At 48.3% G+C, this 13,041-nt stretch overlaps 1 protein-coding gene across 2 annotated transcripts in view; it reads left to right on the top strand.

The window, feature by feature from the left end:
- Nucleotides 1-13,041, top strand: part of SYT14 (synaptotagmin 14) — a 558,522-nt gene that overhangs the window by 266,975 nt on the left and 278,506 nt on the right. For both annotated transcript variants that reach the window (XM_063918291.1, XM_063918290.1), the window contains exon 3: nt 4,985-5,137. In XM_063918291.1, coding sequence (XP_063774361.1) covers nt 4,985-5,137 — 153 coding nt within the window. The remainder of the gene's footprint in view (nt 1-4,984; nt 5,138-13,041) is intronic.

Genomic DNA, 13,041 nt, shown 5'->3' with positions numbered 1-13,041 from the left:
GAAGATCCGTGGCCTCTTCCTCTAAGGCAGGACCTACTGCAACAGGGGCCCTGTCGGTTCCCAGACTTACCGCGGCTGCGTTTGACGGCATGGCGGTTGAACGCCGGATCCTAGCGGAAAAAGGTATTCCGGAGGAGGTCATTCCTACCCTGATTAAGGCTAGGAAGGACGTGACATCGAAACTTTATCACCGCATATGGCGAAAATATGTTTCTTGGTGTGAGGCCAGGACTGCTCCTATGGAGGAGTTCCATTTGGGCCGTTTACTTCACTTCCTTCAAACAGGAGTGAATTTGGGCCTAAAATTAGGATCCATAAAGGTTCAAATTTCGGCCTTGTCCATTTTCTTTCAAAAAGAATTGGCTTCTCTTCCTGAAGTACAGACATTTGTGAAGGGAGTGCTGCATATTCAACCTCCTTTTATACCTCCGGTGACGCCCTGGGATCTTAACGTGGTATTAAGTTTCCTCAAGTCACCTTGGTTTGAACCACTCAAAACAGTGGAGTTGAAATATCTCGCTTGGAAGGTGGTCATGTTGTTGGCCTTAGCTTCTGCAAGGCGTGTTTCGGAATTAGCGGCTTTGTCATATAAAAGTCCCTATCTGGTTTTTCACGTGGATAGGGCAGAATTGAGAACTCGTCCTCAATTCCTGCCTAAAGTGGTCTCATCTTTTCATATGAACCAACCTATTGTCGTGCCTGTGGCTACGCGAGACTTGGAGGATTTCGAGTCACTTGATGTGGTCAGGGCTTTGAAGATTTATGTGGCCAGAACAGCTAGGGTCAGGAAGACAGAGGCGCTGTTTATCCTGTATGCAGCCAACAAGGTTGGCGCACCTGCTTCAAAGCAGACTATTGCTCGCTGGATCTGTAACACGATTCAGCAAGCACATTCTTCGGCAGGATTGCCATTGCCAAAATCGGTTAAGGCCCATTCCACTAGGAAGGTGGGCTCTTCTTGGGCGGCTGCCCGAGGGGTCTCGGCATTACAGTTGTGCCGAGCAGCTACTTGATCGGGATCAAACACCTTTGCAAGGTTCTATAAGTTTGATACCCTAGCTGAGGAGGACCTCCTGTTTGCACAATCGGTGCTGCAGAGTCATCCGCACTCTCCCTCCCGTTTGGGAGCTTTGGTATAATCCCCATGGTCCTTACGGAGTCCCAGCATCCTCTAGGACGTTAGAGAAAATAAGATTTTACACTTACCGGTAAATCTATTTCTCGCAGTCCGTAGAGGATGCTGGGCGCCCGTCCCAAGTGCGGACTTCTTCTGCAAGACTTGTATATAGTTATTGCTTACATAAGGGTTATATTATAGTTCATCGGTTTGGACCGAGACTATGTTGTTTGTTCATACTGTTAACTGGGTAGTTTATCACAAGTTATACGGTGTGATTGGTGTGGCTGGTATGAATCTTGCCCTTGGATTAACAAAAATCCTTTCCTCGTACTGTCCATCTCCTCTGGGCACAGTTTCTCTAGCTGAGGTCTGGAGGAGGGGCATAGAGGGAGGAGCCAGTGCACACCCAGAGTCTAAAGGTTTTCTTAAAGTGCCCATGTCTCCCGCGGAGCCCGTCTATTCCCCATGGTCCTTACGGAGTCCCTGCATCCTCTACGGACTACGAGAAATAGATTTACCGGTAAGTGTAAAATCTTATTTTTTAGAACTATCAAAGGGTATCCGGACTCTGGGTCGACACCACTTAGGTCGACACCCATTAGGTCGACACCTATTGGTTGACAGTGACTAGGTCGACACTATAAATAGGACGACATCACCATTAGGCCGGCATGGATGAAGTCGACATGCAAAAAGGTCGACATGAGTTTTTCACTTTTTTCCCGCTTTTTCATACTTTACAATCCACGTGGGCTATGATTGGGAACGGTAACCTTGCCCGCAAGCCATGTGAGGGGACACGGTGCACTAAATGCGGTTCCCTGTCACTTTATGAAGAAAACGACACCAGAAAAACCATGAAAAACTCATGTCAACCTTTTTTCATGTCGGCCATGTTCATGTCGACCTAATATCCATGTCAACCTATTTCTAGTGTCGACTTAGCCACTGTCGACCAATAGGTGTAGACATAACGGGCATCGACCTAGACACTGTCGACCCTGAGTCCCATACCCCTATCAAAGTGCTTGTTGTCTACATACAGTGGCTGCAGCCATATTGCTGAGAATGAAGCCTAAGAATTCATTAGGAATCAGGCGCATCGCTGTAGCATGTCATTTTAGTATTTCCCAGGAGAAGTAACATAAGGGATACACTTATATTGTATTAAATTCAACACTCATTGTACTAATTGCGTGTTGCATCGGTATCTGATCAATAGATCTACACTAAAAAGGTCTACAGTCAATAGATCGACCACTGATGGTCGACATGCATTATGTCGACAGGTTCAAAAGGTCGACATGGTCAAAAGATCAGCATGTAAAAGATAGACAGTACAAAAGGTTGACATGTACAAAAGATTGACAGGTTCAAAAGGTCGGCATGACAATGGTTGACACACATGGCCGACATAAAAAAAAGTCTACTTTTTCTTTACCTTCCATGGACTACGATTGGGAATAGCTTGAAGCGCAAGCTATGCGAGGGGACGCAGTACACTAATGGGGCTTTTTTGTGGCAGGAAAGTTGCAAAACACCCCCCCAAAAAGAATAATTATTGTGTTGACCATTTACACGTCGGCATTTTGACCTGTTTACCTTTTCTACTGTCTACCTATTCCATGTTGACCTTTTGATCCAGTCGACCTAATGCATGTTGACTGTTAGTGGTCGACCTAGTGACTGAAGACCTGTTTAGTGTAGATCTAATGATCCACACCCGTTGCATCATTCAAACCTAGGAGCCTATTGCCCAGTTGTAATAGGCTGCAAGTTGTAGGCACCAGCCTGATTATGGCGACTTATCCTCTAGTCTAGAGTCTCTGAGTTGCACACAGTGCTGATGGTCACATAGGGGGTCATTCCGAGTTGATCACTCGCTAGCAACTTTTTGCAGCATTGTGATCAGGTTAAATCTCGTCAAAACTGCGCATGCGTATTCACCGCAATGCACAGGCACGTTGTATGGGTACAAAGAGGATCGTGCTGGGCGATGGATTTAACAAAGAATCCATTTGCACAGCCGATCGTAAAGTGATTGACAGAAAGAGGGTGTTTGTGGGTGTCAACTGACCGTTTTCTGGGAGTTTTTGGAAAAACGCAGGCGTGTCCAAGCGTTTGCAGGGCGGGTGTCTGACGTCAATTCCGGGACCAAAAAGACTGAAGTGATCGCAGCGGCTGAGTAAGTCCAGAGCTACTCAGAAACTACTAAAAACTTTTTTGTGCCGTCGGCTGCAAAAGCGTTCACACACTTGCAAACGCTTTTGCAAGTGTGCGAACGCTGTGCGGCGACTATCTGATTGCAGCATAGCAAAAAGTTGCTAGCGAGCGTTGAACTCGGAATGACCTCCATAGTCAGAAATGCATTGGAAATGTGCTCCGTTGCTGGGCGGTGACTGGAAGGTGGCTATTCAGACACTCTGAAGTGGTCCATCTTATGGGTGTCTTATGGTAGTGTCGAGGGTGTGTCACTGAAGAGATTGTCTACACAGAAGCTTAATCGCTCGCATTGGAGGCCATACTCAAACTGAAAATCTACACCAACCTTATGGCTGGTGCAAGTTTCAATGATGCGACTGATGGTGGCGCCTAAAGACGCTCAAAGTGGACATGTTAGCCATTGCACATTCAGGTGCATGCTTATACACCAGGAGATGGGCTGATACTGGCATTAGCACAGTCAGAGACACGGCAACAGCAAAAGACACCAAAGCAGTCGCAGAGGTGTGCCATTTAAAATCAGGCCCTTAAAGCTGCAATCATTTTAAAGGTAAAACTAACCTGGTTTTGCTTTTCGAATGATTGTGTTTTAAATCCAGCCGCTAAATCACTGACTTCACGCCTATACATGTCTCTCAGCCTATTACATTTTGGCCTACAGCTATTTTGGTACTGTGCGATACCTTTCGTCAGCCTGTGTGTCGCTGCTGCTACTGCCACATACCCTCCAACTGTACCTTTTTGGCAGGTAAAGTACCTATTTTTTATGGTCTGTACCGATTTTTGGCTCTCCAAACTTCCATTGAAAGTATAGGAAAGGGGGCGTGCCCTTCACCCATGACCACGCCCCCTTTTCTAATTTGTACCGATTTTTATGTGTCAAATGTTGGAGGGTATGCTGCCATATAAGACTTAGGGGTATATTCAATTGAAGTCGAAAGCTGCCGTCTGTCGAAAATACAACAGTTTTCGACTTTTTTAGGTCGGAAGGGGTTCCGACCTATTCAGTATAACCCCAAATTATTCGACAAGTCGAGGAATTCGACTTGTTGAAAAGCACGTGGATCGGCGGAATAACTGCCGATCCACGTGCTGACCGTCTCAATTCGACTTTAAAAAAAGTTGAAGTGAGATGAGTGACCTGAAACCGGGAGAGCTGCAGGCAGATCAGCGCCGGAGGATGTCACAGCCGTCGCTCACAGCAGCGTCCACCCGGCTCCAGCAAACGAGACCTCGCTTGCTGGAGCTGGGTGGACGCTGCCACGAGCGGCGGCTGTGATGCGGGTATGGGGAGAGGAGGGACGGGGAGAGGCAGAGAGATGGGGGGGAGACGGGGGAGAGCCGCGGGCAGATGGGGGGAGCAGCGCTACAGCAGCGGGCTGCAGCGCTGCTCTCCCCCGTCTCCCTGCGGCTCTCCCCTGTCTCAGCTCCCGCATCTCAATTCGACTTTTTTAAAAGGCGAATTGAGATGACGTTGAATAGCCCAGGTCAGATCCATTCCGACAAATGAATGTCGGAATGGATACGACTTCAATTGAATTTACCTCATAATAGTAATGCCTGTAATATTCATTTTTATTTTTAGTCTTTTATTTCTTCTCTGTTTATTGGGTCGCTAACTCCATGTATTTCTCCTTCTAGTGTCTCCAGAGGCTATTGGGTTTCTTTCAGCGGTCGGTGTGTCCATTGTTCTCCTCTTATTACTTTTTCTCTACATTAACAAGAAAATGTGTCTTGGGAAAACTGGAGGTTTCCAAAGAGGTGGTTCTGAATTTGGTGCAAAGAATCATCAAGGTGAGAGAACTTTATGAATACTGTAAACTGTTCTAGCTGGACTCTGGATAGGGCTATAGCCAGCATTGTAGGCCCTGGGCAAAGCAATGCATTGGGGCCCCTACCCACCCATTCATGGGAATAAATTAAAGAAAATATAACTTACCCCTCGTGTGTCCTGAAAATGTTGACATAATGACTGATTCCCCATAAGCCCCGGGAAGTGGAAATCAGTATACAATACAGGCCAAAATGATCAACACGTAAACAATAAATATCAGTTCTAGACTAGCAGCATGGGCCATCTCAATAGTTCTCAATAAAACGCTGTGCATACAGTATATAGGGCCTAATTTAAGGTTGATCGCAAAAGCAAAATCTTTCTGTAATGGGCAAAACCATGGCCCTCATTCCGAGTTGTTCGCTCGTTGCGGATTTTCTCTATTTTGCGATTAGTCGCTTACTGCGCATGCGCAATGTTCGCAGAGCGCATGCGCTTAGTTATTTTACTCACCAGTTAGGTATTTTACTCACGGCATTACGAGGAATTTTCTTCGTTCTGGTGATCGGAGTGTGATTGACAGGAAGTGGGTGTTTCTGGGCGGAAACTGACCGTTTTATGGGTGTGTGTAAAAAAACGCTGCCGTTTCTAGGAAAAACGCGGGAGTGGCTGGAGAAACGGGGGAGTGTCTGGGCGAACGCTGGGTGTGTTTGTGACGTCAAACCAGGAACGAAACTGACTGAACTGATCGCAATGGCTGAGTAAGTGTCGAGCTACTCAGAAACTGCTAAGAAATTTCTATTCGCAATTTTGAGAATCTTTCGTTCGCAATTCTGCTAAACTAAGATTCACTCCCAGTAGGCGGCGGCTTAGTGTGTGCAAAGCTGCTAAAAGTAGCTAGCGAGCGAACAACTCGGAATGAGGGCCTATGTGCACTGCAGCATACCCTCCAACATTTTACACATAAAAATCTGTAGAAATACGAAAAAGGGGCGTGGCCATGGGTACTTTCCTATACTTTCAATGGAAGTTTGGAGAGCCAAAAATCGGTACAGACCATAAGGGAGACGTTAAGGGAGATTTCTCTAACGTCCTAGTGGATGCTGGGGACTCCGTAAGGACCATGGGGAATAGACGGGCTCCGCAGGAGACTGGGCACTCTAAAGAAAGATTTAGTACTACCTGGTGTGCACTGGCTCCTCCCTCTATGCCCCTCCTCCAGACCTCAGTTAGAATCTGTGCCCGGCCAGAGCTGGGTGCTTTTAGTGAGCTCTCCTGAGCTTGCTAATAAGAAAGTATTTTAGTTAGGTTTTTTTTTATTTTCAGAGAGCTTCTGCTGGCAACAGACTCTCTGCTACGTGGGACTGAGGGGAGAGAAGCAAACCTACTAACTGCGGCTAGGTTGCGCTTCTTAGGCTACTGGACACCATTAGCTCCAGAGGGATCGAACACAGGACCTGACCTTGTCGTCCGTTCCCGGAGCCGCGCCGCCGTCCCCCTCGCAGAGCCAGAAGTCAGAAGCCGGCAGAAGCAAGAAGACATCGAAATCGGCGGCAGAAGACTCCTGTCTTCACATGAGGTAGCGCACAGCACTGCAGCTGTGCGCCATTGCGCCCACACTACCCACACACTCCGGTCACTGTAGGGTGCAGGGCGCAGGGGGGGGGGGGGGGCGCCCTGGGCAGCAATTAGGATACCTCTTGGCAAAAAGACACATATATACAGCTGGGCACTGTATATACGTACGAGCCCCCGCCATTTTATTACACAGACCCGGGACAGAAGCCCGCCGCTGAGGGGGCGGGGCCTTCTTCCTCAGCACTAACCAGCGCCATTTTCTCTTCACAGCTCCGCTGAGAGGAAGCTCCCCAGGCTCTCCCCTGCAGTATCAAGGTAGAAAAAGGGTAAAAAAAGAAGGGGGGCACATAAATTTAGGCGCAAATTATCATAAACAGCAGCTACTGGGTAAACACTAAGTTACTGTGTAATTCCTGGGTTATATAGCGCTGGGGTGTGTGCTGGCATACTCTCTCTCTGTCTCCCCAAAAGGCCTTGTGGGGTCCTGTCCTCAATTAGAGCATTCCCTGTGTGTGCGGTGTGTCGGTACGTTTGTGTCGACATGTTTGACGAGGACGGTTACGTGGAGGCAGAACAAGTGCAAGTGACTGTGGTGTCGTCGCCGACGGCGCCGACACCTGATTGGATGGATATGTGGAAGGTGTTAAATGATAACGTAAGCTCCTTGCATAAAAGGTTGGATAATCAGTCAGGGTCTCAACCCGTGTCTGATTCTGCAGCTCAGAGGCCGTCAGGGACTCAAAAGCGCCCACTATCCCAGTTGGTTGACACAGATGTCGACACGGATTCTGACTCCAGTGTCGATGACGATGAGGCAAAGTTGCAGCCTAAAATGACTAAAGCCATCCGATACATGATTATAGCAATGAAGGATGTATTGCACATATCGGAGAAAAACCCTGTCCCTGACAAAAGGGTGTATATGTATGGGGAGAAAAAGCAAGAGGTGACTTTTCCCCCTTCACATGAGTTAAATGAATTATGTGAAAAAGCATGGGATTCCCCCGATAAGAAAGTGCTGATTTCCAAAAGGTTACTTATGGCGTACCCTTTCCCGCCAACGGACAGGATGCGCTGGGAATCCTCCCCTAGGGTAGATAAAGCTCTGACACGCTTATCTAAAAAGGTGGCCCTGCCGTCACAGGATACGGCCGCCCTAAAGGATCCTGCAGATAGGAAGCAGGAAAGTATCCTGAAGTCTGTTTATGCACACTCAGGTACTATACTGAGGCCGGCTATTGCGTCGGCCTGGATTTGTAGTGCTGTAGCAGCATGGACAGATAATCTGGCTGAGGAAATGGATACCTTAGACAAGGATACCATTTTACTGACCCTGGGGCATATAAAAGACGCTGTCCTATATATGAGGGATGCCCAGAGGGACATTTGCCTACTGGACTCTAGAATAAATGCAATGTCAATTTCTGCCAGAAGGATCCTGTGGACTCGGCAATGGACAGGTGATGCCGACTCCAAAAAGCACATGGAGGTGTTACCTTACAAGGGTGAGGAATTGTTTGGGGACGGTCTCTCGGACCTAGTTTCCACAGCTACGGCTGGGAAGTCAAACCTTTTGCCATATATTCCCTCACAGCCTAAGAAAGCACCGTATTACCAAATGCAGTCCTTTCGATCACAGAGAAGCAAGAAGGTCAGAGGTGCGTCCTTTCTGGCCAGAGGCAGGGGTAGAGGAAAGAAGCTGCACCATTCAGCCAGTTCCCAGGAACAGAAGTCCTCCCTGGCTTCCACTAAATCCACCGCATGACGCTGGGGCTCCACAGGAGCCAGGAGCGGTGGGGGCGCGTCTCCGAAATTTCAGCCACCAGTGGGTTCGCTCACAGGTGGATCCCTGGGCTATACAGATTGTGTCTCAGGGATACAAGTTGGAATTCGAAGTGATGCCCCCTCACCGTTACCTCAAATCGGCCCTGCCAGCTTCCCCCATAGAAAGGGAAGTAGTGTTAGCGGCAATTCACAAGTTATATCTCCAGCAGGTGGTGGTAAAGGTTCCCCTCCTTCAACAAGGAAGAGGATACTATTCCACAATGTTTGTGGTACCGAAACCGGACGGTTCGGTCAGACCCATATTGAATTTAAAATCCCTGAACATTTATCTGAAAAGATTCAAGTTCAAAATGGAATCGCTCAGAGCGGTCATTGCAAGCCTGGAAGAGGGGGATTTTATGGTGTCTCTGGACATCAAGGATGCGTACTTGCATGTCCCCATTTATCCACCTCATCAGGAGTACCTCAGGTTTGTGGTACAGGACTGTCATTACCAATTCCAGACGTTGCCGTTTGGCCTGTCCACGGCACCGAGAATATTTACCAAGGTGATGGCGGAAATGTTGGTGCTCCTTCGGAAGCAAGGGGTTACGATTATCCCATACTTGGACGATCTCCTCATAAAGGCGAGGTCCGGGGAGCGGTTGCTGATCAGCGTAGCACTCTCTCAGGAAGTGTTGCAACAGCACGGCTGGATTCTGAATATTCCAAAGTCGCAGCTGATTCCTGCGACGCGTCTGCCCTTCCTGGGCATGATTCTGGACACAAACCAGAAAAAGGTGTTTCTCCCGGAGGAGAAGGCTCAGGAGCTCGTGACTCTGGTCAGAGGCCTCCTAAAACCAAAACAGGTATCGGTGCATCACTGCACGCGAGTCCTGGGAAAGATGGTGGCGTCATACGAAGCCATTCCCTTCGGCAGGTTCCATGCGAGGATCTTTCAGTGGGATCTGTTGGACAAGTGGTCCGGATCGCATCTTCAGATGCATCGGCTGATCACCCTGTCCCCCAGGGCCAGGGTGTCTCTTCTGTGGTGGCTGCAAAGTGCTCACCTCCTCGAGGGCCGCAGGTTCGGCATACAGGACTGGGTCCTGGTGACCACGGATGCAAGCCTCCGAGGATGGGGGGCAGTCACTCAAGGAAGAAACTTCCAGGGGCTGTGGTCAAGTCAGGAGACTTGTCTGCACATCAATATCCTGTAACTAAGGGCCATATACAACGCCCTGAGTCAAGCGGAGCCTCTGCTTCGAAACCAACCAGTGCTGATTCAGTCAGACAACATCACGGCAGTGGCCCATGTGAACCGCCAGGGCGGCACAAGAAGCAGGGTGGCAATGGCAGAAGCCACCAGGATTCTTCGTTGGGCGGAGAATCACGTACTAGCACTGTCAGCAGTGTTCATTCCGGGAGTGGACAACTGGGAAGCAGACTTCCTCAGCAGGCACGATCTCCACCCGGGAGAGTGGGGACTTCATCAAGAAGTCTTCACGCAGATTGCAAATCGATGGGAACTGCCACAGGTGGACATGATGGCGTCCCGTCTCAACAAAAAGCTAAAAAGATATTGCGCCAGGTCAAGGGACCCTCAGGCGATAGCTGTGGACGCACTAGTAACACTGTGGGTGTTCCAGTCGGTCTATGTGTTTCCTCCTCTTCCTCTCATACCAAAGGTGCTGAGAATTGTAAGAAAAAGAGGAGTGAGAACAATACTCATTGTTCCGGATTGGCCAAGAAGGACTTGGTACCCGGAATTGCAAGAAATGCTCACAGAGGACCCATGGCCTCTGCCTCTCAGACAGGACCTGTTACAACAAGGGCCCTGTCTGTTCCAAGACTTACCGCGGCTGCCTTTGACGGCATGGCGGTTGAACGCCGGATCCTAGCGGAAAAAGGCATTCTGGATGAAGTTATTCCTGCGCTGATAAAGGGTAGGAAGGATGTGACAGCAAAGCATTATCACCGTATATGGCGAAAATATGTTGCTTGGTGTGAGGCCAGGAAGGCCCCTACAGAGGAATTCCAGCTGGGTCGATTCCTGCACTTCCTACAGTCAGGAGTGACTATGGGCCTGAAATTAGGGTCCATAAAGGTCCAGATCTCGGCCCTATCCATTTTCTTCCAAAAATAACTGGCTTCACTGCCTGAGGTTCAGACGTTTGTTAAGGGAGTGCTGCATATTCAGCCCCCTTTTGTGCCACCAGTGGCATCTTGGGATCTTAACGTGGTGTTGAGTTTCCTGAAATCCCACTGGTGTGAGCCACTTAAGACCGTGGAGCTAAAGTATCTCACGTGGAAAGTGGTCATGCTGTTGGCCTTAGCTTCGGCTAGTGTGTGTCAGAATTGGCGGCTTTGTCATGTAAAAGCCCCTATCTGGTTTTCCATATGGATAGGGCAGAATTGCGGACTCGTCCGCAATTTCTGCCAAAGGTGGTGTCATCCTTTCATTTGAACCAACCTTTTGTGGTGCCTGCGGCTACTGGTGACTTGGAGGATTCCAAGTTGCTTGACGTAGTCCGGGCTTTGAAGATTTATGTGACCAGAACGGCTGGAGTCAGGAAGACTGACTCGCTGTTTGTCCTGTATGCATCCAACAAGCTGGGTGCTCCTGCTTCAAAGCAAACTATTGCTCGCTGGATCTGTGGCACGATTCAGCAGGCTCATTCTGCGGCTGGATTGCCGCATCCAAAATCAGTGAAAGCCCATTCCACAAGAAAGGTGGGCTCTTCTTGGGCGGCTGCCCGAGGGGTCTCGGCATTACAGCTTTGCCGAGCTGCTACTTGGTCGGGTTCAAACACATTTGCAAAGTTCTACAAGTTTGATACCCTGGCTGAGGAGGACCTTGAGTTTGCCCATTCGGTGCTGCAGAGTCATCCGCACTCTCCCGCCCGATTGGGAGCTTTGGTATAATCCCCATGGTCCTTACGGAGTCCCCAGCATCCACTAGGACGTTAGAGAAAATAAGATTTTACTCACCGGTAAATCTATTTCTCGAAGTCCGTAGTTGATGCTGGGCGCCCGTCCCAAGTGCGGACCTTCTGCAATACGTGTATATAGTTATTGCTTACTAAAGGGTTATGTTATGTGGCATCAGTTGAGTGATGCTTGTTTGTTGTTCATACTGTTAACTGGGTAAGTTTATCTCGAGTTATACGTGTGATTGGTGTGGCTGGTATGAGTCTTACCCTGGATTCCAAAATCCTTTCCTTGTAATGTCAGCTCTTCCGGGCACAGTTTCCTTAACTGAGGTCTGGAGGAGGGGCATAGAGGGAGGAGCCAGTGCACACCAGGTAGTACTAAATCTTTCTTTAGAGTGCCCAGTCTACTGCAGAGCCCGTCTATTCCCCATGGTCCTTACGGAGTCCCCAGCATCCACTATGGACTACGAGAAATAGATTTACCGGTGAGTAAAATCTTATTATTTGGTGAAGTTATATAGGGAATTGTATAGATGATGGCTTCATTGTAAAATATGTACATGTGGTTCATAGACCTTGAGGTAAAGTGCTAATTTTATATTACATCTTTCCTCATAAGGAAAACTGGTGCCCATTCCTAACCCAACTCCTGACAACCATTGTTGAGATTGTAAGGTGAGAGAGCTAAGCTGAGACATCTATGTATCGTGGCCCAGAGCCAAGGAGGAATGGTTTGGCTGGTTGGAGGAAATTTCACCTTTTTTTTTCTTCCAATTTTTAATTATGGTCACTTACGTCTTGTACGCTCAGTGCGGCTAGCAGGAAAGGGGGAATGGCTTCCCGGGAAGTGGGCGAGGCTTCGTGTCCCTACCCCCGTTATCCGTCACTGGGGTTTGGGAGGTGCGGACTGCCTCCCGCGGAGTGCTGTTTCTGCAGTGCAGGCTCCTGCCCAGTGACAGGAGCCGAGTGCTGCACATAATGTAACTGTCACTGAGCAGGAGCCGCCATTGTAGTGTCACCCCCGCACCCACCTTGTGACGCCACTAATTACCTTGTAGTACCACCAATTGGGACATTGTTTTATTTGCCTTGGTGATTCAATATTAATATGCATTGTGTTACTATTGCTCTTGCACAAAGCGTATTTATTTTTGTGATGTATCTTGCTCCATCGAGTCATTATTGTTCAGACTACCTCTGCTGTATATTAATAATAATAATAATAATAATAGAATAATCATATCTAATAATAATAACAATAATTCTTAAATAACTGAACATTTTATTATAAGGATCACTCCGATCCTTATATCAAAATGTTCATAGTTTTTTCTCTTACGTCCTAGAGGATGCTGGGGACTCCGTAAGGACCATGGGGTATAGATGGGCTCCGCAGGAGACATGGGCACCTAAAAGGACTTTCTAGTATGGTGTGCACTGGCTCCTCCCTCTATGCCCCTCCTCCAGACCTCAGTTAGATCTTGTGCCCAGAGGAGATAGGGTGCATTACAGGGAGCTCTCCTGAGTTTTCTGTAAAAATAATTTGTTAGGTTTTTTATTTTCAGGGAGCTCTGCTGGCAACAGACTCCCTGCATCGTGGGACTGAGGGGAGAGAAGCAGACCTACTTCTTAAGAGTTAAGGGCTCTGC

This window comes from Pseudophryne corroboree, chromosome 4 (assembly GCF_028390025.1).
Source record: "Pseudophryne corroboree isolate aPseCor3 chromosome 4, aPseCor3.hap2, whole genome shotgun sequence".
Taxonomy (NCBI): Eukaryota; Metazoa; Chordata; class Amphibia; order Anura; family Myobatrachidae; genus Pseudophryne; species Pseudophryne corroboree.
This window is presented reverse-complemented; position numbering and strand designations above follow the sequence as displayed.